This window comes from Brienomyrus brachyistius, chromosome 18, assembly GCF_023856365.1.
Source record: "Brienomyrus brachyistius isolate T26 chromosome 18, BBRACH_0.4, whole genome shotgun sequence".
Taxonomy (NCBI): domain Eukaryota; kingdom Metazoa; phylum Chordata; class Actinopteri; order Osteoglossiformes; family Mormyridae; genus Brienomyrus; species Brienomyrus brachyistius.
The window spans coordinates 480,294-505,956 of record NC_064550.1 but is presented as its reverse complement, the minus strand read 5'-3'; the positions used below and the strand labels follow the sequence as shown (position 1 = coordinate 505,956).

General features: G+C 46.7%; 1 protein-coding gene across 3 annotated transcripts in view; it reads left to right on the top strand.

The window, feature by feature from the left end:
* The window catches only part of LOC125713012 (metabotropic glutamate receptor 4-like), a 182,361-nt gene that overhangs the window by 87,299 nt on the left and 69,399 nt on the right, over window positions 1-25,663 (top strand). For all 3 annotated transcript variants that reach the window (XM_048983702.1, XM_048983700.1, XM_048983701.1), the window contains exon 3: window positions 3,210-3,426. In XM_048983702.1, coding sequence (XP_048839659.1) covers window positions 3,210-3,426 — 217 coding nt within the window. The remainder of the gene's footprint in view (window positions 1-3,209; window positions 3,427-25,663) is intronic.

The window sequence follows — 25,663 nt, the reverse complement described above, 5'->3', positions numbered from 1 at the left end:
GTCCCATGTAGTACCTGTACTACATACAGGTATATGAAGTGCCTCGCAGTGTCTTGTCCCCTGTAGTACCTGTACTACATACAGGTATATGAAGTGCCATTCAGTGCCTTATCCCCTGTCCTGCCAGTACTAGATACATGTATATGAAGTGCCTCATAGTGCCTTGTCACCTATAGTACCTGCACTAGATAAATGGATATGAAGTCCCTCACAGTGCCTTGTCCCCTGTAGTACCTGTGCTAGATACATGTATATGAAGTCCCTCGCAGTGCCTTGTCCCCTGTAGTACCTGTACGAGATACATGGATATGAAGTGGCTCACAGTGCCTTGTGCCTTGAGATTTCTGATATCGGCTTGGTTGGTGAATAGATGGATGGAAGAATGTATGGATGATAATAATGAAGAAGAGAGAGGGAGTGTGGGATGATGTGAAAAGTAAAATATAGCAGGTGTACAAAGTGCCTTATGCACACCTAATTAAATTAGATTAGAAGTAATATTTCACCACTGCCAAGGAGAACATTAAAATGGACGACTATAGAAATGAAAGCAGTGCAGCAGCTTGACAGCATCGTAGAATCGTTTTACTGAGCCGTGTTCTCAGTGACAAATCTCCCAGCGTGTTCTCGACGCCTGTCAATGCGAGTGGATGGAAGGTACCGAAGCTGCATCTGCAAAGCCAGTTTTTAGAGGACTGTGTCCACTGTGCTGGGTCTCTGTGCAAGAAATTGACCACAATGTCGGTGTTTCGTATGTGTCGAGCTGTGATCTGTGATCGGCGGCAGCTGCAGGACAAAGAGATGATGTCAGCATAACAGATGGTCTTCCTGCTTTACGTGGTGGAATGAAGCACATTAAAATGCCATCAAACATACACCGTTACCTCTGAAATGTGTGAAAGCATGCCATAATTCTCAAACAACTGACAAAAGATAGAAATTAAATTAATTCTGAGATGCCTCTGGTGCTGAAAGCATCTGGGAATGAATTTTCTGATATTGGTTGTGATGAATTGTCTGAATTGATATCTTATTTATTGTTTGAATTATTTATTGTTTGAATTTCAATAATTTACAGTCTAACATGGCTGGACATGTGCTGACTCTGTGAATATATTTGCTAAAATGGTTCCCCGTTTATTCAAGACAGCTGCTACGGAGGATCACTGAGGTTTTTTTAGAAGTTATCCTAATTATGACATAATATTAACTGCAAAAGCGACCATCCCAAGTTATTAATGTAGCCCAGAATTAATCATTTCAGTGAGATCATTACATTTGTTTTTAAATTCATCATATGAAATTCATATTTAGTTTCTGCTTATTCTATGGGAAGGTTATTGCAAATCTTTGCGATGGGTGTTTTCTGTCATGAGAAGGTTTTGCATCATATTTTGCATTTTCCTTTAGGATTAATTAAGTATCCATCCATCCGTCAATCCATCCATCCATCCATCCATCCATCTAGGGATCTGTTTTGAGTTAGGGATCGTCCTGGTTCCCTACACAGCCTACATGACAAAACAGAGCTCTGCTCTTACAAGGGCCTTTTACTTTGAAATTTAAGCTTGAGTTCCCAGCCTGGTACCAGTTTCCACTTAATAACACAGCAATTGTTAACTCTGTCTTAATAAAGACAAACAGGGCCGCCCCTGCCAAAGGGTTACAGGACCATTCCCCTTCATACCTCAGCGCTCCTTCAGGACGAGGTGCACGGCCCGTTATCTTCAGAATACAGTCGGCGGCATAAAAAGAATTTAACGACATAGTAATATATGACATTGTGCTTTGCTACCTGCCTGGATCCACCGCAGAATGATAACAGCGACTGTTATGATCCCCTATCATACGGAAATCCGCAGTTAACGTAACGGAACCTGTCACCTTCTTTCATTTTGTTGCTGTGGCGAGACAAGTAGAGATGAGAGATCATGTGGTTAATGACCAGGAAATGGAAGACGGGACGCCGCCCCCCTGTCAGCCGCCTGTCTCTTCCAACGTGCCGTTTCCAGCCTCCACGCACTATACAGTCAAGGGGATGTATCTTTATTGTCAAATTCAGCTATTTGACACACGGGTCATACAGCGAGATGAAATATCGATCTCCTCGGTCATAGTGCAAGTGAAAAAGTAATAGAGCACGAATTTGCAAGACATTTAAACGTGACATTTTAAGACATGGACATTAAGACACAGATTAAAGAAAATACAGTTAAATACCAGATTGGTGGGTACAGATTGTGTCCTTTTAGCAAAGCTGGTCCCAGCTGCGATGGGCTGGCCTGTGCAGTGGGTGCCAGTCTGGGGGAAAAGGCTGTGACTCAGTGCCCTGCATCACACGCTCTCATGCCAGCATCATGGCATCATGTGTTAGGAAAAATCTGGCTCCATGGCTGGGGGGGGGGAGGGGGGGCAGGGGGCTGGTTCTCTCCACCTTGGAGCCAAATGTTTGACTCTCCAAGGTTCCGCAAATTGATATTTAGTGAGTTCTAACGTCCATCTGGCACCTATTTTTAAAAAGGGGCCTAGCAGCTATACTTTTGTTGTGGACTGTGAAGTAGATTTTCCTGAATTTAAGTCCCTATCAAAAACTCGGCAAGCCGTACTGTTTGGCCCGCCTGTAAACTCTTTATTCATTTTAAATGTGAAATGATTTTATAGCATATCGGTTGTTAAAAGCAAGGAACGTCCGCTCATTTATACGTCAGACGGTTAGTAGGCTATGTGCTGGCTAGCTAGCTAGCTAATACAGTTAGGCTAAGATTCACCCCCCCCCCCTACAGCCACGCCCCCACTTAGATGATCCTGGGGCTCCCCAACATTTCAATGCTGCAGTCGGGTGTCTTTTAGCATGCTCATTCTTTAATGTGTCTAATGTTCTTTTGGCAATAGCAGAGAGATGGACTATGCGTGCTGTCCTGTGTGACGTATCCCTCCACCGTCACTAAAGGCCACATCACCATAAGGCGCCTCCACATCTCCCTGTATTCTCCTTTGCTCTCATTGGCCGCCTGCCCTCGCTTCCCTCTGTTCGCTGAGCTCTTTCCGCCGTTACGGCCACATTTTGCTCCTCAATTGCCCTTCTGATGCTGATATGTCACCATTAGACGCGCCTGTCATCCATTGACGAGCGTGGCTTCCTGCCTGCCATCCTGGGAGGACCCCTTGCTCCTAACACCCCCCCGTGTGTCTCTCTGTGCTCCCTGCAGATCCCGCAGGTGAGCTACGCCTCCACGGCTCCGGAGCTGAGCGATAACAGCCGCTATGATTACTTCTCGCGGGTGGTGCCGCCGGACACGTATCAGGCGCAGGCCATGCTGGACATCGTCAAGGCCATGCGCTGGACCTACGTCTCCACGGTGGCCTCTGAGGGCAGCTACGGCGAGAGCGGCGTGGACGCCTTTGTCCAGAAGTCCCGCGAGGACGGTGAGTCACTCAAGCTGCTCTTCCGAAGATTCCACTGTAATCGAGGCCATTGTGAGGCCCAGGTTATGACCTTGAGGTGTAAACCAAGAGCGCAAACTAGTAGATATATGACAGATTATGCTGCATTCCCTAAATACATGCATCTCACGATAGTGACAGAAGGTCACTCTGAACATTTTCCTGGATTTGCTTACAGGTTAATTCTGTGTGAGTTTTATTCTTTGGCCTGGAATGTTCTCTGCTCCGTATAATCCGCTTGGAAATTGGTTATTGAGGCAAAGCTGTTGATTGTCGGACTCATGTTTGCTGCTTAAACAGATAGATGCTATTTCATATCTCATTTAAGTTGCCACGTTGTTCATCCACTGTAATACATTTTACGGTGTCGATGCCAGAGGGGGCTTGAAGTCTTCTGACACAGAGAACAATAATGGTATTTTGATGGGGGTCACCGGTCCGTTCCTATGAGTGCCCACCAAACACCTATAGCCAGAGCAGCTCCACTCCTAACCCTGCGGCTCCCCACCCATCACAGGCAATAAGTGTAGTGATGATCTACCAAAGGAGCGTTGAGGACATATCCTCCTCCTCTGGGGGTTTGGGTGACGCTTAACTTAAAAGGAGCCGAGTCTTTGGAGAAAAGACCTTCTCTTAGGACCGATGTGATTCGACCGAAGCATGTGGCATGTTTACATCACATGAGCCAGCAGAGGGGTAAATAAGTCCGGGTGAGGGGGACGTGGCCACGAGGGGATGTCTGAGTGTCAAGCAGGAAGGTCCCAGCTCCAGCGAATCCCCTAAACCTACCCCAACATGCTGGAGAACATGATTAAGAAAGAAGCATCTCCTAATGTGGTTCTGCTGAGCCTGGCAGCCAGCTGGAGACGAGTGACAGTCAGTGATGGAGAGACAATTCCATACCTTCGGGAGGCTAAGTGCACATGCATTTGGCATCTGTACAGGGTTACCCACAAATCCAGTGCCATCAGGCCATCAGACGGTGGCCCCCCACTAAAGAATCTTCCTGCCACTCTTCCGTTGATGAGCCCCCTTGCCCCCAGGCTTTCCATCTCCAGCTGGCTTCAGCCTCCGCGCCCACATTAGCTGGCTGTAGACACCCACTTATGTAATTGTTGTCCAACAAGACGACGACAAACTGCCAAGCTGTGGAAAAAGAAAAAATTCTGAAACCCAAAATGGTTTCAAAAGTTCTGAAGGATAATTAAGAGGAAACATGTTTCTGTGGAATAGGAACACATTTCTCGTTTTCTGTGCAAAAAGGTCTGCCATTCGTAGCCTTCTATGACAAACATATTGTAAGAGATGATTGATTGGGTTCATTGTTGTGGGCTGGCAAGGCTCGACAGACTATTTATCTCTGTCAGAGCCGACTCAAACCTGCTTTAGATTGACGAGCCGAAATCGCCTTGGCGGAGTTAGCTGGGAATCAAGTGAATATTTGTCGACCCCGCAGGGAAAATATGACTAACCAAGAGGAGAGGAGGGTCTATTGAATTTATGTTTTATGCTAGAGAATTCATTTCTTTCACGTGAACATGTGAATACATTAATTTGTACATTCTCACTAATATCCATTTGTCGTGCCTGACCTGTAACAGCTGCGGAATAGTGAGGTGTTGTCCCAGGCTGGTTATCATGGTGGGGGGGCAGTTTGGATCCAAAGCCCAGGAGGATCATCCAGTCCAACTTTTGGGGTGTGAAGTGTGTTAGCGTGTGTGTGGGGGGAGAGGCTTAGCAGCCTTTGCTGGGTGGCTGAACACCCAACAAAAATATGTAAGAATTTTGTGAGATGCTCAAACACCTCACCCAGAGGAGAGATATTCATGTTATTCATGTTCTTACCTTGTGATCTTATACTTTAGAACTATTAATTAATACTCTCCTGTAACACTCGGCGGCAGTGCCCTGTGCCCTGGTTGTGTGTTGTAACAAAGTGATATAATTTTTGCTTTAATATGAAGCTGTAATGCTCTCTGCTATAATACTCTGCACTGTAATATTATTCTATAAATCTGCAGGATGTTGAAACTCTTAATACTGCCCTGATTCTGAGCTGTAATGGTCTGAGTTATGCTCTAATATTGTTCTATAAACTTCAGGCTGTTAATACCCTGTCCTGATACTGAGCAGTAATGGTCTGAGCTATAATACTCTGCTCTAATATTGCTATATAATCCCCTGGGGCGTTAATACTCTACCCTGATACTGAGCTGTAAAGATCTGTGCTGTTATGCTCTAAACTGTAATACTGTTTACTTATATTGTTCTATATCCCCCTGGGGTGATTATATTCTGCACTGATACAAGGCTGCAATGCTCTGCACTGTAATACTCTGCTGTAATATTATTCTACAACCCCCTGGGGTGTTAATACTCTGCCGTGATACTGAGCTATAACACTCCGGGCTGTAACGCTCCAGGCTGTAATGCTCCGAGCTATAACGCTCCGGGCTGTAATGCTCCGGGCTGTAACGCTCCGAGCTATAACGCTCCGGGCTGTAACGCTCCGGGCTGTAACGCTCCGGGCTGTAACGCTCCGGGCTGTAACGCTCCAAGCTGTAACGCTCCGGGCTGTAACGCTCCGGGCTGTAACGCTCCGGGCTGTAACGCACCGGGCTGTAACGCTCCGGGCTGTAACGCTCCGGGCTGTAACGCTCCAAGCTGTAACGCTCCGGGCTGTAACGCTCCGGGCTGTAACGCTCCGGGCTGTAATGCTCGGCGCTCATTCTGAGTTCTGCTTTATTATTCTCTTTCTTTCCACATATCCTCTAACACCTGCTATTCTTAAACCTGCTATTCACACCTTAATTCTGTGTGACTGCTTTTACTCTGCCGTGTTTAACACTTGCTCCTCTTATTCTTTTCTCTTTAAACCCCCTGTGGTGATGCCGCACTCTCTAATGCCCCCAGTGGTGGCACCCATCTCTCTAACACCCTCAGTGGTCATGCCCCCCTCTCTTACACCCCCCAGTGGTCATGCCCCCCTCTCTTACACCCCCAGTGGTCATGCCCCCCTCTCTAATACCCTTTGGTCATGCCCTACTCTCTAATGCCCCCAGTGGTCATACTCTACTCTTTAACACCCCCAGTGGTCACACCCTACTCTTTAACACCCCCAGTGGTCATGTCCCCTTCTCTTACACCCCCAGTGGTCATGCCCCCCTCTCTTACACCCCCAGTGGTCATGCCCCCCTCTCTTACACCCCCAGTGGTCATGCCCCCCTCTCTAACACCCCCAGTGGTCATGCCCCCCTCTCTAACACCCCCAGGGGTCACACCCTACTCTTTAACACACCCAGTGGTCATGCCCCCCTCTCTAACACTCCCAGTGGTCATGCCCCCCTCTCTAACGCCCCCCTGTGGTGATGCCGCACTCTCTAATGCCCCCAGTGGTGACACCCATCTCTCTAACACCCCCAGTGGTCATACCCCCCTCTCTTACACCCCCAGTGGTCACACCCTACTCTTTAACACCCCCAGTGGTCATGCCCCCGGCTCTAAGACCCAAGTGGTCGTGCCCTACCCTCTGACACCCCCTGTGGTCACTCCCTACTCTCCAACGCCCCCCCCCCTGTGGTCATGCCTCACTCTCTAATGCCCCCTGTGGTCACGTCCACTCTCTAATACGTTGTACTCTTTCACCACACCCTTTTCCCTGGAGATTATCCACAGGACAGTGATTTACTTCAGCTGTCAGAGGTTGAGCTGGAGATAGAGGAGGGAAAAAATAGGAATGAAAAACAGCAGATTGAGGAGGAAAAGAGGAAGAGAGAAAGAGAGCAGCAGACAGACATGGTGAGACGGCATAGGCGGGAGAGGGCTGGCCCTCATGCCTCCTGACTGACCTCTGACCCCGGGGGCCTCATAACGACTGGTTGCTGCCTTTTCCTAGTACACGTTGGCTAAGCCCTAGGCAGCCTCCTACAGCACTGACAATATCCAATAAAAATCCACATTGCCGGACTGTAATATCCATAAAGACCAAATGCTTTTATTAGTACAGGGTCGCTTTTATTAACACCCAGATCTAGAATGACATATGTGATCAGCTCCCAGCTCGGCCAGTCTGTAGCTCTTGTGTAATATTCCCTGAAATTTCCCCTCATTCCTGCTACGGTTGAACACAGCTCTGGCTGGCATCGATCCCCAGAAACCCTGAGTTGTCACTAAGCTGCGGATGGAATTCCACCGCTGAAAAAGCCATTTTGCTTCAACGGATCTGTTTATCGATTTACAGTTCAGCTCATGTAGCATGTAAAGAGAGTAAAAGCTCCTCTGCCTGATTCAGCAGCGAGTCCCTCTTCTGCTCCGGCGGTGACATTAATGAGTGCTGGATTCATTAGCGTTCATTATGTAACATAATATGTACATTGCTCTTACTAATGGATATGCAAATAATGACCTAATGGAGAAATTGCTTCCACTTTGTAACCCGCTGCCTTCCCATGATGCCCGGCTCCCCCAAAACCCCCTCCCATCCTCTGCAGTGCATACTGGGAAAATTTCCACTGAATGGGAGTATTACCCAACTCTCTGTGAATTTCGCATGACAACCAGATATTATAAGTGTGACATTTTGCAGGCAACATTTTATTAACTTCCCAAGTGTGAAAGTCACACCGTAAACGTGATGAATAGTAAGGAAGCAGGTGATTTTAACACTGTTTCTTCTGAAAGAGCTAACCTGCTGTTAACAGCAGTTTCTGCCTGATTTGGCTACATGTGACCCAAGCAGCCCCCTCTCCCTGGTTATAGGGCCACACAATGCAGTGCAGTCCTGCACAGTCAAAGGAGGCGATGCTGCTGCCTTCGTGGGTCAGTCTGATAAGTGCTGCAGTGTTACTGCGGTAACAAGGCCTGCGAGCTGAGTGCAGCCCCCCCCCCCCCCCCCCCGAAATGAATTACTGTTCATTAAGGCATGAATAAAAAACACAAGTATGTGGCAGACTGTATGGCTAAGTGAGTGTTTGTGATCAGAAGGTTGTTGGTGCAATCCCAGGGTCAGCAAAGTGATGTCACTTTCAGCTCATTACTAAATCTGATTAAAAAAAAATAAGCTGTTCCTTGGGGTGCTGCATGAGCTGGGTACACTGCTTGGGGGGGCATGGAGGAGTCTGCTGTCTTGCTGGCTTCCCATCCGCCCTCTGCCTCTGTCGGTCAGCCTGTGATGGAGGACTTGCGGAGACTCAGATGCCTGAAAACTTGTCTCCTGCTTTGGCAAATGTACACAGGATAGATCCACCCTCACATTGTTTTATTTTTAGTGGAACTTGTTTTCTTGTGCACTAAGGGGCAGACAGATGGGGTACACAGAGTAAGGTTACTGAAAATGTACATGGAGTAAGAATACAGAGAGAGTACTGTGAGTAAATTTACAGACAGTGTATTCAGAGTAAGGGTACACAGTAATATGAGTAAGATGCAATGTAATACATTTTACTGGCTTTAGCAGAGCTAGTTCCAGTCTGCTCACTAAGATCAGGACAGTGGGAGAGGAGGACCATTGGACAGCAGGACACAAAGGCAGTGGGACAGGAAGACAGGAGGACAGTGGGAAAGGAAGACAATGGGAAAGGAGGACAGGTTAGCAGAAGAGTAGGGCAGCAGAATACAGAGGTCAGAAGGACAGTGGGACAGGAGGACAGTGGGACAGGAAAAGGACAGCAGTGTCTCTCTGCGAGAAGTCTGGCAGTCTTTTCTGTGCTGAATCTGTGCTGTCCTCTATTAGAGTGCAGCATGAGGCTCCATGGGAGACCGACGCTGCAGAGACAAGCTGCTGCCGAGTCTGTCCTGCCTGAACTGGCTGACACGTCATAGCATTTAAATATTCATGATTGCTGTGACTCCAGTCGGGCCGCTGTCAGTCTTAGAAAAATTCCCATTGCATGGGAGACCCCCCCCCCTCCTGCCCCCCATAAATCGCAGGTGGTTCTCCATCACTCTTTCTGTCTTCTCCAGGGCAGCGAGTCATGTGACTCTATAATCTCGTCGTCATTGACCGCAGTTCTTCATGTACCCAAACAATATTGATTCCAGCATCACCAGGGTTAAAATAAAAAGGAGGAAAACAACAGAAAATCCAGAGGCAGTGGCAGCTTAAATGACAGTGGATGAGACAGGGTGTGATTGGCCGAATGGAGGAGCCCGCCCTGCTGAGACGGGGTGTGATTGGCTGAAGGGAGGGGCCCGCCCTGCTGAGACAGGGTGTGATTGGCTGAAGGGAGGAGCCTGCCCTGCTGAGACGGGGTGTGATTGGCTGAAGGGAGGAGCCTGCCCAGCTGAGACGGGGTGTGATTGGCTGAAGGGAGGAGCCCGCCCTGCTGATGCATCTGCATGCGTTGTGCTGACCAGCCTCCTAATGACCAGTTTGCTGAATTCAGCTTGGCTCCCAGAGAGACTGGAGACCCACAGCATCCTGACAGAAGGGGGGCATCTTTAAATACTTGGGGAAGGGTATCCTGTCTGGTCTGCCTGCATTCCTGCAGTGTGGAAAATTCGGGGTCAGTTCAGACCAAGGCTGACTTGCTTCTGGTCATGAATTGGTCACAATTATAAATGTAGACCATGAGCATGACCGTGAAGAGGTCGGGATAGACACGCCACCTGTAAGATGTGCATCAGCATGTTTCTGTGAAAGGTTGCAAATGGGGTGTAGTACCGCATCTGTAAATCGAAAACGGGAATCAATGGTATGTCAGATGATTGCAACCCATCACATGTTTATCTGCTGTGGGCAGATTGCAGGACCCTATGGTAACCTGGTGTTGTCTGGGGTGGATTTGTTGTTTCAGGGACCCCAATCAAAGAGTCACTCTGCCCCCCCCCCCCCCCCCCCCCGCCCCAGATGTTTCAAAAGCTTAATAAAAAGCTAGCGAGTCTGAAGATGGTAGCTAGCTAGCTGGTTAGCAGAATATGCTGCTTCAGCACCTCCTAAATAAGGAACACATTTATTTAATATTTTGTGCAGTGACTCTTTGTGGCCAACAGGGGGCCACACCTCAGGGCCCTGTATAATGTATGGTTTGAGTGGTGGTAAACACAGCCGCTGGGTGAGGTAGCTGAGGTTTCTCTAGTGACAGGAGAGGCAGCAGTTATTGTCTGTTATGCGCGGCCATTGTGTGAAGATAGTGGACAGAATGGAAAGAGCAGTGAACTGGAAGCTGGAATGTTCTCCCGCTTTCACGCTTAAGTGCTAAATCAAGAGTGAAAACGGTTTGACTGACGAGGCCGTGTGATGAGCTGGCTCAGAAGCTGCCCAGCACGTCCTGCTGATTGTAGTCATGACTCTCGTGAAGCCTGACCACCAGCCTGCATTACATGCATCTCAGCCACAGTGTAGGGTGGTAACCGCTCTTAGGGAGGTACAACGTCAACTGAGATATTAGTGTTACGCCACACAGACATGGAAAAATACCACGGCTTCGGAGTAACGAACTCAGTCGTTGGTTTTAATTTGTAAAACGAAGTAAATCCCAAGACCGTTGCAGCTTCGTTAATGAACCATCAGGGGGACTGGTGAGAGTTCCCAGCCGGCCGAGCACATTTCCTACATCAATAAGCCTTAGACAGGGCATGGATTAGCTGGCATTCAGCTGGGGGTGGGGGTTGGTTATCAGCTTCCCCACTCCCCCCTCAGAGCCTCAGGTGGTAACACAGAGCCAAACGGGGGCCAAGACCAGGAGACCTGCTTGGGTTTGGAGCCCTGCTGGAATCACTGGGTAATCAATGAGCACCCCTTCCATCCCAGTTGATACCGGAAAGGGTTGCCCGCGCTAATAAGCTGTCAAATTCAGGATTCTGCCCCGTCATGGGGCTGGACATCACCAGCACACTTGCCCTTTTGGAGGAGGCTCAGTACTGCCCAAATCATCACATGCTCCGTGTTAGAAAACAAGGATGGTGTGTCAAATCCAGGAGACAGATGCTCAACCAGTCCTCATGCATCTGATGGCACCGCTGTGATCGATTTGGGTTTGTCTCAAAGACCCGATTGGTAGAGATGTCTTGGTTTTTCAGCACCACACAAATCAATCTTTTCCTTCATTACTTCTCCTTCATCACAGCCACCAGGGGGCTCCTGGTTTCACCCCTTTGTTGTAGAGTCAGCCCGGTCCTGCACTATCCTCCGGACCAGCCTGCCTAATGATGACATTATTGCGCAAATGGCCGTTCCTTCGGTGAGGAAGAATGAGGGGAATTGCTGAAGCACCGCTGCAGGCCTTTATTACACCACTAGCCACTAACAAGGGGCCTAAGGGAGGGGGGCAGAAGAGGAAGAAGGAGCACGACTGGAGGTTAAGGGTCTTGCTCAAGGGCCCAGCGGTGAAACCACTCAGCCGACAATGAAATTCAATCCAGTGACAGCACCGAGTCACACAGCGCCCCCTAGGGACGTACCCATGGACAGTGCCTGGTTTTCAGTGTTCACTCTGTTTATTATCTCCAACACCAAATTCAATATGGACATCAGCGACCTCCTGGAAACTTCATACAAGGAAGCTCACATGTGCCTGTAGTGATACGAAATATCTGCTGAGACAGTGATGGAGTATGGGGTCACCTGAGATTCCAGTGTCCCACCGCACTGAGAATTAAACCCCCACTTAGATGGTACTTTGTGAGATATATGGCGGCTGTGTCTCTCTTTGGAAGGTTGTGGGTACAAATCCCAGGGTCAGCAGAGTCATTTCACTGTTGATTCCTTGACCAAAGGCGTTAACTCCCAATTGACTGCCTGACTCTGACAAATAATGATTTTAAAAAGTCTTATTTGGGGTCTTGGGAGCCACAAGGTCTATGTGACATCGTTAGGGTGACCTGATAACACAGCTGTACATTTTTTTTTTCAGGTGCCAAGGTTTTTTGAATGGATTTAGGGTATTTTGATGGTGCTGAATTCAAAAATCCCATTACCTCTGCTGAACTGGCTCTAGTTTTTGAAATATTGAAAATAATGCATTCCCCCAATGTGACTTGTGTGTGATAAGCAATGCAATAGCTTTTGGTCTGTCTTTTGACTTTTAACAGTGTATTAGGTAATGAAATATCCCATATAATTATTTTGTATTTTAATTTGTAGGCCTACAATGCTATAAAGGTGACTTTTTGAAGCCAGAATTCAACCGTGAATTTGCAGAGGAAAGAAGTCAGCGACAGTATAAGTTTGTCAGTCTTGGTTTATACCCAAAAAGTTCAGTCTTAAGAAGTATATAAATACATGTAAAGATGATGACTTCATCAAGAAGAGCCTGCATCAACAATCCTGATGTATTCTGCTACATCTGTGGAGAGAACATGGTTCAAAAACGCGTAATTGCTTCAAGTACATTTGTAGATCATTCCCTGGACTGAGCATGGAAAAACTAAAAGCTGGAATCTTTGATGATCCTCAGATTCGTAAACTCATGAATGATTCCAACTTTACCAAATGCATGAATGACACTGAGGCTTCTGCCTGGAAAAGTTTTGTCTCTGTTGTGAAGAACTACTCACAGAGCAGTGAACTAATCACAGAGCAGACAAGTATGAAGAATTGGTGCAAGATATGCTTGCTAACTTCAGGAATTTGGGAGTTAATATGAGCATAAAGATCTCCACAGCCATTTAAACAGATTTACAGATAACCTTGGACTTCAGTGACGAACAAGATGAGAGGTTCCACCAGGATATGAAGGTGATGGAGGAGAAATATCAAGGCAGAGGGGACATACACATGATGGCAGACTGCTGTTGGAGTCTCCAACGTGATTGTGCTGATAACACATAAAAGGAAATTGCATAAACAGCGTTTGTTTAAGAAATTGACATTAATAACAATTAATTAATTAATTAATTAATATTGTATTAATTCATAAAATCATACAAAATTTTTCCCGTTACCGTTAGATATTTTTAATTTCATTTTTGTATGATGTTAGACTGTTTACTTACTAGTTGTAACTAAAATAAAAAATATTCTTTCAATTCTGAATTGCTTTTCAAACATGCAACATTAATTATTTAATTAACTATTAAATATCTCGAGAACTAGAGTCAATCTGGCGAAACTGAAGCCATATTCTTAATCAGCACCATAAGCTTAATATAAAACTGTTCAGACATCGTTGTTGGCACCAAAATCACTGTATACCAGTGTAATGCATGTCGCGGAGGACACTTTGAGCAAGGACAGCATTTGAAAATCTTAATAACAGAAGAAAGATTCATCTACCTGTTTTAATTAACATTGGTAAAATATGCAGAATGATTACAGGAGACTGACCAATCATCACACAGCAAAAACTCATGAGGGCTTGAGTGAAACCCAGGTCCTTTTAATTGAAATGGTAGTTTACAAATCCTGTTTTAGCTCAAAATGTCTTCCCTGACATGGATTATCTGGTCACCCTAGTCATCATGCAAACTGCAACACAGGTATTCAAAGGCCGTCCTCTGGTATATTCAAGGAGAACTAATGGCTAAGGAGGCAGCAGATAAAGTAACGATGCCCAGCTTTATCAGAGAGGAGCCTGTCTTAGATGTAATGTTCTGGCTGGGAGATTACTGCATCACATCCCCCAGTGGTTTTCAGGATCTAGCTGACTGCTACGGGATGGTGACCAGTGTGCTCCTCTCACGCCGCTGTTAGTTCTGAGATTACACATAACAAACGGGCGCGTTTTCCATCAGACAGATCCGCATCAATATTTCAGGCCCCATTTAGAGTTACCTGTAGGCTTCTGATGAATGTGCCCGTGTAATTGTCTAATAGAATACATCACACAATGACAAAGCCTTGGAGGGTAGGAGGTAATTTAGGGCAGGAATTGTCGGGAATTATGCTCGGAATGACTGAGCGCTTCAGCAGGCAGCTGGGACAGGGACATGGAGATAATCAAGAGCTTTATAGCGCAAACATTGGTCATCGGAGAATGGAGGTTCTGGCCCTTAAGCTTATTGAGGTGGTGAGGAGTGATATTATCAGAAATCATCCACACTGCTCCCTGGCTCAGGTTCATAGGCTCTGTACGTCCTCCAGATGCCATCTAAATGTCACATATATTTTTTGGAGACATCTAATAGTCTGAACCGTAATCCCTTTCAGACTAATTTGGTCAGTGCCATCACCAGACTTCTACCATGCTTATGAAGTGACGCTCCAATCTACTTTGGTGTCATGGAATCTATATTTTCATATCAACACCACATGCTGTTATTTGCAGCTTATGTATTAATTGCATTGTGGGCTTGAAGTGGGGAAAAACTGGTGCCAGTACTCCCCTTGTCATTCAGTACCAGGTGCCAATACTCCCCTTGTTATTCAGTACCAGGTACCAATACTCCCCTTTTTATTCAGTACCAGGTGCCAGGACTCCCTTTGTCATTCAGTACCAGGTGCCGATACTCCCCTTGTTATTCAGTACCAGGTGCCAGTACTCCCCTAGTTATTCAGTATCAACAGATAATGAGAGGTGGCAGTACTCTGAAGAGAAAGACAAAGGGGTGCTGGGACTGCATGCTGGTGAGTATCAGGCCACTCCAAGTACTGGTGTTACCTGTATTTTCCACTGTAAAATTGTCCATTTCTATACATCTGTTTATATATATTAAAACAACATTCATAAGTGAAGGCTTAGCCTAACTGTGAAACATACTTAAAAAATGTTCCACCTTTTCTCATGGCATTTTCTATTAGCGATGTGGTGCAACAATTGTCTTGAAGATTGGGGGTCAACAGTCAATCAAGTTGTGTGTCAAGAGATACAATCTTAAGCTGCTTTGGCTCTTTTATTTAAATGACTGGAAAGCTGTGCTCATTTAACTGTCCTTATTCATAAATCATCAGAGATCCATATCTTCAGTGCTATTCGAGATCTCTTGACAAAGCACTTGACTCCTTTATTGTGTGCGAGCGTGTGTGCGGGCGGGGCAGTCCGCTGTATAGAAAGGATGATCGACTGTGACAGAAGTCACCGCAAAATGACTGACATTGTGTCAGTCCACCTCAAAGGGAACTACTTTCATCACTACTGACAGGATTCCTGACAAAGATCTGTAATAACTGGAGGAAATATTTCCCCACCTCTTGACGACTCGCTCTCAGGCGTAACGTTGACCCGTCTGTTATAATTTCCACGGGACCGACTTGTTTTACTTCCAACTAAAGGCGGAATGATGATTTTTTAGCGCTGTCCCATTTGATTAAATGTTTTTCTTTAGAAGAATAAAGGAATGTATTATTCAATCTTTGCTTCAATTTTTTATGACCTTAGCCTATTAAAATGAGATTAATAATGTGGGGAAAAAGCTCTGAACATTAGGACATTTTAAGGATATTAAGTCTAGAGGTTTTTTTTCCTCCAATTTTTGGCGATCATGTTCAAAAAAAGACACGACACTCACACACACTCATGCATGCACACACACACAGGCACACACACAGGTTTGATTGTTGAGGATCATTCAGCAGCACCTACTGTAAATAGCTCTTTCATATCTAGCAGAGGTGGGACAAACAGCACCAGCATTGATCTATTGGGGGGTGGGAAAAGTCCTGCGATCCCATGAGTCATCATCGCACATCGTCATCCAAAAGCAGATGAGTATGTATCCGCCGCAGGTTGCAAGATGCCTGCCAGCAACGGCGCTCCTTTTCCTGGGGTAAACAGCTGCGGTGGGATGCCGTTTCCCACGATAGTTTAGATCGAGGTCGAATAAATTCCAGAGAATTGAAAGCAATCATACTTATCTGGTGGAATTGTGTCTATCCAGGAAGGAGAGGAGTGTCAAGGATGTCCATAGTCCTCTCCACAGAAAATGAGAGGTCACAGAATGATTTAATAATCACGAAAGTGATATAAATCACATTCCACATCCGTGCATGTCATGCACCTCAACCCGGTTCAACATCTGAGATGGAATTATAACAGCACCATCAACTGACACCAAATTATGGAGTTTCTCATTAACTGATGACTATAGAATCTATACTACTTAACGTGTTCTGCTTCGGGTAGACTAACTTGATTGTTTGATCTTTTTGGTCTCGAAATAAGACTGGATCTCTTTATTGTCCTAGACCCTGGAAATACATCTGCATACAAAACATAGACATAGAAAGCTGTGTGTTAATGAAGTTTTCCACAAAGTTTAATGTCTTGGGTAAACGTATACTTAAAGTCCCTGTTTTAGACATGGGATACTCATGGTGGTTGGTACTGTGATAATAAAATATCCTTGAGTAACCAAACAGTCTGTGTCCCCGTGCTGCGTTTTCAGTCTGGCTGCTTTTGATGGATTTATGGTGCCATGTTGGGTTTATCTTAGAAGACAAGAACTCTTGTGTGATTCTTGGGTGTGAAGCACTAGTTTGAGGCACTGATATGTGTGATGAGATGCAGGTAGAGATTCACACAGGTTCACACAGCGTAAAAACGAACAACAAAACATAAATTATTGTCTTGTTGCCTTGATTATAAAGTACTGGGTAAACAATTATATGTTCCTCAGCTGGGATTTAAGCAAGTGAACCACTGGAGAAATTGTCATTCAGACCAGCGGAGCCTTCAAGGATCAATGTAAGAAGCTTCATCATCTGCCTCGTTTATTAATGAGTTTGCCCCAAGCTTGTGGTGAGAATAATATCCACTCAAATTTAGACAACAGCCTGGTTCAAATGGGACTCAGCTGTATTGATCACACGTGTTTTTATATGAAGCAAACCAAAAAGGGAAAATCTAATTAATTAGAATATACAATCAAGAAGGTGGCAATTCTGCTGGAAAATGCTAATTTGCTAGACTGGAGGTGTCACATGATGAATGAGTGAGGGATGGTAAGTGTGTGATAAATGACTGAGGGATGTTAACTGTATGATGAACGAATGAGGGGTGTTAAATGTGTGATGAATGAGTGAGGAATGTTAACCTTTCAGGTTCTGCGCCAGGAACATTGATGAAGCAAAGGAACCGTAAGATTGAAAACACCACACTAACAAATGGCTGATCCTGTGCTGCAACCCTCAAGCTTGCTCTCACCTGGATATATATTATATTGCCAAAGGTATTGGGACACCCCTCCAAATCACTAAATTCAGCTGTTCCAATCACTTCCATAACCGCAGGTGTATAATATCAAGCAGCTAGGCATGCAGACTCCTTCTAGAAACATTTGCAAAAGAATGGGTCACTCTCAGGAGCTCAGTGAATTCAAGCGTGGTACCATGATAGGATGCCGCCTGTGCAATAAGTCCATTTGTGAAATTTCCTTGCTACTAAATATTCCACGGTCAACTGTCAGTGGTATTATATCAAAGTGGGAGCAATTGGGAACAACAGCAACTTAGGGATGTGCTAAGCCAGGTAAACTCACAGAGCGGGGGCCAACGCATGCTGAGGTGGACAGTGTGCAGAAGTCGCCAACTGTCTGCAGAGTCAATAGCTACAGACCTCCAAACTTCATGTGGCCTTCAGATTAGCTCAAGAACAGCGTGTAGAGAACTTCATAGAATGTTGTTTCCATGGCCAAGCAGCTGCATCCAAGGCTTACATCACCAGGTACAATGCAAAGGGTCAGATGTAGGGTTTGGTGGATGTCTGGAGAACGGTACTTTCCTGACTGCATTATGCCAAGTGTAATGTTTGGTGAAGGGAATTATGGTGTGGGGCTGTTTTTCAGGGGTTGGGCTTGGCCAATTAGTCCCAGTGAGATGAAACAGGTTGTAATGGGGACTGCAGCGATGGATTGTGTGTAATGCAGCCCCCGGGGATGGATCAGGGTGTAATGGGGGCCCCGGGATGGTTCAGGGTATAATGTGGGCCCCAGGATGGTTTAGGGTATAATGCGGCCCCCGGAGAGGGATCAGGGTGTAATGGGGGCCCCGGGATGGTTCAGGGTATAATGTGGGCCCCAGGGATGGTTTAGGGTATAATGCGGCCCCCGGAGAGGGATCAGGGTGTAATGGGGGCCCCGGGATGGTTCAGGGTATAATGTGGGCCCCAGGGATGGTTTAGGGTATAATGCGGCCCCTGGAGAGGGATCAGGGTGTAATGGGGGCCCCGGGATGGTTCAGGGTATAATGTGGGCCCCAGGGATGGTTTAGGGTATAATGCGGCCCCTGGAGAGGGATCAGGGTGTAATGGGGGCCCCGGGATGGTTCAGGGTATATGTGGGCCCCAGGGATGGTTTAGGGTATAATGCGGCCCCCGGAGAGGGATCAGGGTGTAATGGGGGCCCCGGGATGGTTCAGGGTATAATGTGGGCCCCAGGGATGGTTTAGGGTATAATGCGGCCCCCGGAGAGGGATCAGGGTGTAATGGGGGCCCCGGGATGGTTCAGGGTATAATGTGGGCCCCAGGGATGGTTTAGGGTATAATGCGGCCCCCGGAGAGGGATCAGGGTGTAATGTTCATTACACTAAATCATTACACTAAATATTATTGATGCAACTTATTCCATACCATTATTTACTACTGCTTTCCTCTGTACAAATGGCAAATAGAGCTTCATTTCATATGTAATGCAGTTTCTGTTCTCAGTAAATGTACATAGACCCCCTGTCCTTTATTCTTATTCCCCACATATAGTCCCCTTCCCTTCTCTTCATCCCTTTGTCGCATAGCTGTGAGCTTGTCTCACAAAAGCATAAATGTGCATCCCTCCTGCTGGCTTGTCAGTTTATGATTGGTTGACTGGCTGGCCTGCCTGTTTCTGATTGGCCCATCAGTGTAGACCTTTAGGTGGTGAGACAGTGTCTCTATTTCGCTGTGGCAGGAGACATAGCCTGGGCGGAACTGTCATGTGGATTTAGTCTGCTCCTCTTGTCCCCTGAGCTCCTCCAAGAGGAGAACATGTAGAATGGCACACACGTCCACACACGGGGGGGCGGGGGGGGACTCGTCCCGCCTTATTGTGCTTGTGTCGGCTCTCTCCAGACACCCTAAGGAATTGAACGTGACAAGTCTGACAAGCAGGCCCCCCACCCACTCACAGCTGCCCTTCAGCCCCACCACTTTCCTCCCTGATGACCGGGAGTTAAAGTACAGAGTCATTTTCTGCCGTCTCCCTTCTAATTTTAGCAACTCTTAGTTCTCCCCAGTGGTCCGGTCTGGGTGAGATTCCCCCGATGTGATGGGACTCCCCCCAAAGGTCTGGGTTCCGGAGGCATTGCTGTTGTGGAGCCCTGCTTGTAGCATGGACACCTGCTCTTGCATATCAATAATGCAGACAGAGCTGAAAATGTCATTTTTAATGTAATGTCTGGGTGTCCTGACCCTGTTATCATGGCCTTTTATTTATTTAAGGAGTCATTCAGACCCTTGGTGGGGGGGGGGGGGGGGGGGGGGGGGCTCAGCAGAGTCCTGCGAGGGGCACTGAAAGTGAGAGCGAATAGGCACTGGAAAACAGCAGATCTCTCTCTCTCTCTCTCTCTCTCTCTCTCTCTCTCTCTCTCTCTCTCTCTCTCTCTGTCTCCCAGTCACTCTCTCTTTCCTTCAGAACACAAACACATGTTTACGGTTTTCTCAGGAATTCACTTGTATGAAAGATTCCAGGCCTTGAAGTCAGAGGTTTCTTACAAAGTGGTATCATGTGGCTTGCTGAGGGTGTCTTTCCCAGTCAGGGCAGGAAGGCTGCAGCATTTGCAGGTGGGAATGTGTGATATTTTTCTAGTATTGCCTTTTCTCCCAGAAGGATGCCTGCTTAAATAATAATTTACAGTGGACCAAACATATGAGAGATGTGAGTGATATATATATACACCTATATACCCGGTCTGAACCCGGTTTTTCCAGGACGAAGAGAAACACTGAGCTGAGTCTGGTTTTAAGAGGCATCAAACTATGTCCTGAACCCACAAACGTTCCAGCTATCTTTGGTGAAGATGGACCGCCTGGACTCACCCCTCGTCTTCCCAGAAACCCAGTGAGCAGATCACATTGATGATTTTTGATGATCACATTGATGATCACATTTGTTTTTTTTTTTTTTTTCCTTCAGAGGTTTTAATCTTAGTTCATTCTATGTTTATCTGGTTCGGATATTTTTATTCTACTATTTTATTATTTTGTCTATTATTATTTTTTAATAAAATAAGTTCTTAACATGTCAAGTGGTTTGAATGACAATAAAGCTAATTCTGATTCTGATTCTGATGTAAAGTCCAGGGGATGGTAGGAACTGACCGTGATGCTGAATTTCCACATTCGTCCTTCTTGTACTCAAAGTTTGTCCCTGGCTAAGCCTGTTGCTTGGTGCTGCGGAGGGGAGGCCATTCTGGGGGGGGGGGGGGGCTGTAAATGAATGGCTCCACAGAAAGTCCAGCCAGTTTTCAGCTCCATGCCATTAGGACTAACGGAGGTTCTGAGCTGCTTTACATGGTAATTTAGCTTAGATCAAATGTTTGGGGCGCTGAACTGATGCCATCTGGTCTGATCTGGTCTCTCGTCTTCATGGATCTCACTTCCTGGCTCGTCTTCCGCATCCGCCCCACTCATAAAGCGTGTTACCATCTGCTTCAAGGAATAACGGAATCGGTGGAGTGGAGATCTCCACCCGTCTCGAATCACTTCTTGAGCCTTCAGAGATGGTGAACGTTGCTTGGGGTCAGCACCCTCGGGGCTGTCTTTATTCCCGGATGTGCTCTGACTGTCCCCTTGTCACAGGACACCTTCATCTCGGCAGTCATGCTCTAACCTTCTGGCTGAGTTATTTTGGACAATAAGAAGCAGCATGTAGTTCAAGCTGGACCCAGGTTTGGTCTGGGGAATCTTGGGTAAATGACAGCTAGGGAAGAAGCAAACTGGTGAGAATGAGGCAATGAGACACTCCTGGTCCTTGTCATAGCTCTGTCTGACTGGTGTGTCTGTCTTCTACAGGAATAGATCTACAACCACAGCAGCAGTAAAAGCCCAGACTTTCGATCAACAAACATGTCATTTCCAGCTATATGTCTCTCGCTGATTTTCTCTTGTCAGCTTTATTCCGTCGCCGTATGGACATATGTATAATCTACCTCCAGCTTTCAATGATACTTTATAAAAAGACATTTCAAGAGAACTGAAAATGAATTTATTATTTATTATGACTCCAAAATGACTTTTATAATACTTATTTCAACATAGGTGAAATTTCAAGAAAATAGGCCACCCCCCCTGCTCGGGGAGGCAGAGGTAGAACGGCTTAACGTGAGGCACACAATATCGGGCAGCTAGCGCTTTGGAGAGTCCCATTAGCAGCGTGAGAGTGTGAGAGCAGCCCTGAGCACAGTGCTAACGTAACTGACCCAGTGGATGATGGCAGTGACCACGCAGATGCTGGAGAGCAGGTGGCAGTGGGGGTTTCTCATGAAATAGAACTTTCTAGAACCAATAAGGAATAAAACTCAAGCCGTTACATTTTGCCGATGCTTTTAGCCAAAGCTATGCATGTTTTTGGGAAAGCAGGGTCAGTCGGCCCCTGCAGGAACTTCAGATTAAGGGTCGTGCTCAACAGTGAAACCACTGTAGCAAAGCTGGTATTTGACCCATGAACCCTTTGATTATAGACACAGCATCCTAACCCACTGAGCCGCACTCTGCCCTTGTCTGGCATTGTTATGCCCTGTTTTGGAGGTGCAAATGTCCACAATACCTCTTGAATGAAAAACTCCACCACGATTTCCCTGTATTCTTATAGTACATTATAATACATTAAAAAAATTATTTTATAAACATCTCCTATGGGTCTTATGAGTCCCTAGAATTGCCTAGTAACTTCAGCTGAACATGCTGAACTCACTAACTTCTCGATTGCTGAGAGTCAGAAGTAGCGATGGCCAAAATGTCGCTTCAGGAACCCATCCATCCATCCATTTTCCAAACCACTTATCCTACTGGGTCGCGGGGGGTCCGGAGCCTATCAATGGGCACAAGGCAGGGAACAACCCAGGATGGGGGGCCAGCCCATCGCAGGGCACACTCACATACCATTCACTCACGCATTCACACCTACGGGCAATTTAGCAACTCCAATTAGCCTCGGCATTTTTTGGACTGTGGGGGGAAACCGGAGTACCCGGAGGAAACCCCACGACGACATGGGGAGAACATGCAAACTCCACACACATGTGACCCAGACGGAGACTCTAACCCGGGTCCCAGAGGTGTGAGGCAACAGTGCTAACCTCTGCACCACCATGCCGCCCCGCTTCATGAACCATTTGCTGTATTTTATGACCCCACTAGATGGTGCTCTTGTATTACATTGGGTCATGTTTTGCGTCCTTTTCTGAACAGAGAGCACCATCTAGTTGGGAGACGTGAGCCGCAGCCACCATGCACACCACAGAAATACACCAGTTTAGGTAGGCAGAGGGGCACTGAAGGCAGCATTTCATGAATCCGACATCACTATTGTTCACTTGGATAGCTGTTTTTGCATGGAAATAGTGTTTCTCGTTAAGTCTACCCTGAACTGTAATTCACGTGGTTCTTTTCTTTACGACTGAAAATTGCGCAAATACAAATGCAGTTCCGCGTCGTATTGGACTTGGTTAATAATATATCAGTTGCGTTAGAACAGATTTGCGGTGAGATATCACGTGTTGTAACAGGACTGACTGTACTAATATATCAGTTAGAGTTTGTAATAGATTATGGGAAATATTTTTTCTTGATACACTTGTAGTGGCATTTGAATCTCCCTTTGTCCTTTATCACTGACTGGAGTCAAACCAACAGGAATAAGGCAATGTCAGTTCCTGGCATTTTGTTCATCGCTAACAAACCGTGATTCTGCTTGCATGATATGACATCAGCATGAGATTAATTGTGTAATGGCTATAAAATCACAGTTTTTCTAATGTCTGTTACTGACTAGCTGCTGAGATTGGGTGAAGGTAGCCATGGAAACTGAATTCCAGAAATCAAAGTTGATGTCAACAAATTACATTATTCACAATGAATAACAAAGTTGGTTTTATTTAAATAAGAAGCTGGCTTTTATTTATGTGTAACTCGGAAGTTGGGAAGACCTCCATTGGGACGTGGTGGGAGTTTTGCAGTCTTTCGCAGTTACCTTAATGCTTCAGTTGCTCACCGTGACGCGCTTTGCACGCCGTTTCTTGGGATCTGCTTAGAGTGAGGATGATCATTAGCCAGCCCACTGAGCCCCCCAGCGCTCGGCTGTACGTCTGCCCGGTCCTCTACACTCATATCAGCCAAACCCTGCATGGTTTCCACAGAGTTTACATTACAGATAGATTTAAAGTGTGAGAACGACATCACAAACAGGCACTCTGGTAGGTAATGTTGGGGGTTGGGGGGAGGTGGTGGAAAGGAGAGAAACAGCCGTGCGGCACAAAGCCAAGAGGCTGCTGCTCAGCTGGCAGGGGCTGAAGGTGTGAAGGCATCTGAAACATTCCCTCTGGTCTATGGGAAGGGCCTGCTCAGGACAGAGCCATGTCACCCGGTAGATCTCTCTCTTTCTCTCTCCCTCGTCTCTCCCTTTACCCTCTGGAGAGATGGTACCTAGTTGATCTCTCTCTTGTTGTCTCTTCCTGCCTGTCCTTCTTTCTCTCTGCACCAGGAGTGACTCTTGGATTTGACCCTTAGGGGGCTTAGCCTCCTAAAGAGATACAGGATGTGACCCCCCCTCCATTTGCCAAGAAGAAGTTTGAAAAGTTTGCAAAGCCGGGGGTACGAAATGTAAACAAAAATCCATGACAAGTCCATGATTTTAGAAAAACAATTTTTCCTGGGGGGCTGAGACAAATAGGGTCTAGACCTGCTTGTGCTGTTCACCCTGCCTCCCTTGTTCTGATAATTTAGCCTCTTAGCTGCTCTGGATTCTTGACCATTGCTGATGCCCTAACCAGCTCAGTAGCCGCAATAGGCCGGTTTGCTTTCCCCATGGAGACCTTCCCCACGCCCTCCTCTGGCAGCCAGGCCCATTGGGTGCGGTGAGACGCATCCTCCCTGGCGGCCTGGCGCAGGTGGCTGCGGCAGGTGGAGCAGATGGCAGAGCGCTTCAGGACCAGCGATAATCCCGGGTCGTGTTCACAGCAAGACGAGTCTAATTCTGTAGCTTCCCTATACACACCATCAAGCAAGCATCCTCCATATCTGCTGTTAGATAGATAGATAGAGAGACAGACAGACAGATAGACATAGATAGGTAGACACTCAGACAAACAGATGGACAGACAGATAGACAGTCAGACAGATAGATAGATAGATAGATAGATAGATAGATAGATAGACAGACAGACAGACAGACAGATAGACAGATAGACAGATAGATAGATAGATATATAGATAGATAGATAGATAGATAGATAGATAGATAGATAGATAGATAGATAGATAGATAGATAGATCCCAAAGGACACTGCAGGTTTACATTAGCTGACTGCATACAATTAGACAGTAAAAAAGACTCTCAGACAGCCCACCCCCCACCCCGGGCCATGCTGCCCCTGCCGGTCACTGCGCACGGTGGTGATGAATTCTCACAGCGGGCTCTGGTCTCTCCAGAAACACAGCTTTGGTGCTCGCTGAAGCTTATGAAATGGCACGATGACCCCCCCTCACCGCGAAGAGGCCTTCGCTGCAGGTGGGCGGCAGTGTTTGAGGTCCGGCGACCTCGCGGCATTATTGAAGAAGCCGTCCTCTCTTAAAATGAACCCTTATGTGGATCATCCGAGACAGATATGAATAAGTATCCAGCCTTTTTAAAGCTGTCACATGTCCTCTCTGCCCATGCAGCGTAGACAGTATTTACCGATACTCAAACCAGGGTGCTTGTATGGGCCCCCAAAACTTGGGGCCCCCTGTTGGCCAAGAACAGTCACTGCACTAGGGCGGGGCCCCCGAAACAACAAAAACAGCCCCTGGACACAGGGGTGCAGGATGAGACAGCGGGATACTGTGAGGATGCATGACCCCCCCCCCATACACACACACACACACACACGGTGTGACATCATGCAGATGGACACTTCTGTGCCTGTTTATGAATACGGGGATGTGATATCATACCCTGCTGGGGGTGGCAGTCTCTGTTATGTATGACATCTCATGCCTTCCGAATGGTTTCGTGGTGATTTGGGAAATCAGTGCCATGAAGATTCTGCTGCAGCTTGTCTCTCTCGCCTGCCTCTGCTCGTTCCCCTGCTTTGCACTCAGCCCTGGACTGCTGTGGGGAAATCGCCTAATCAGTGTGACGCTTTTTAAATGCCCCCCTCCCTGTCCCCCAGAACAGC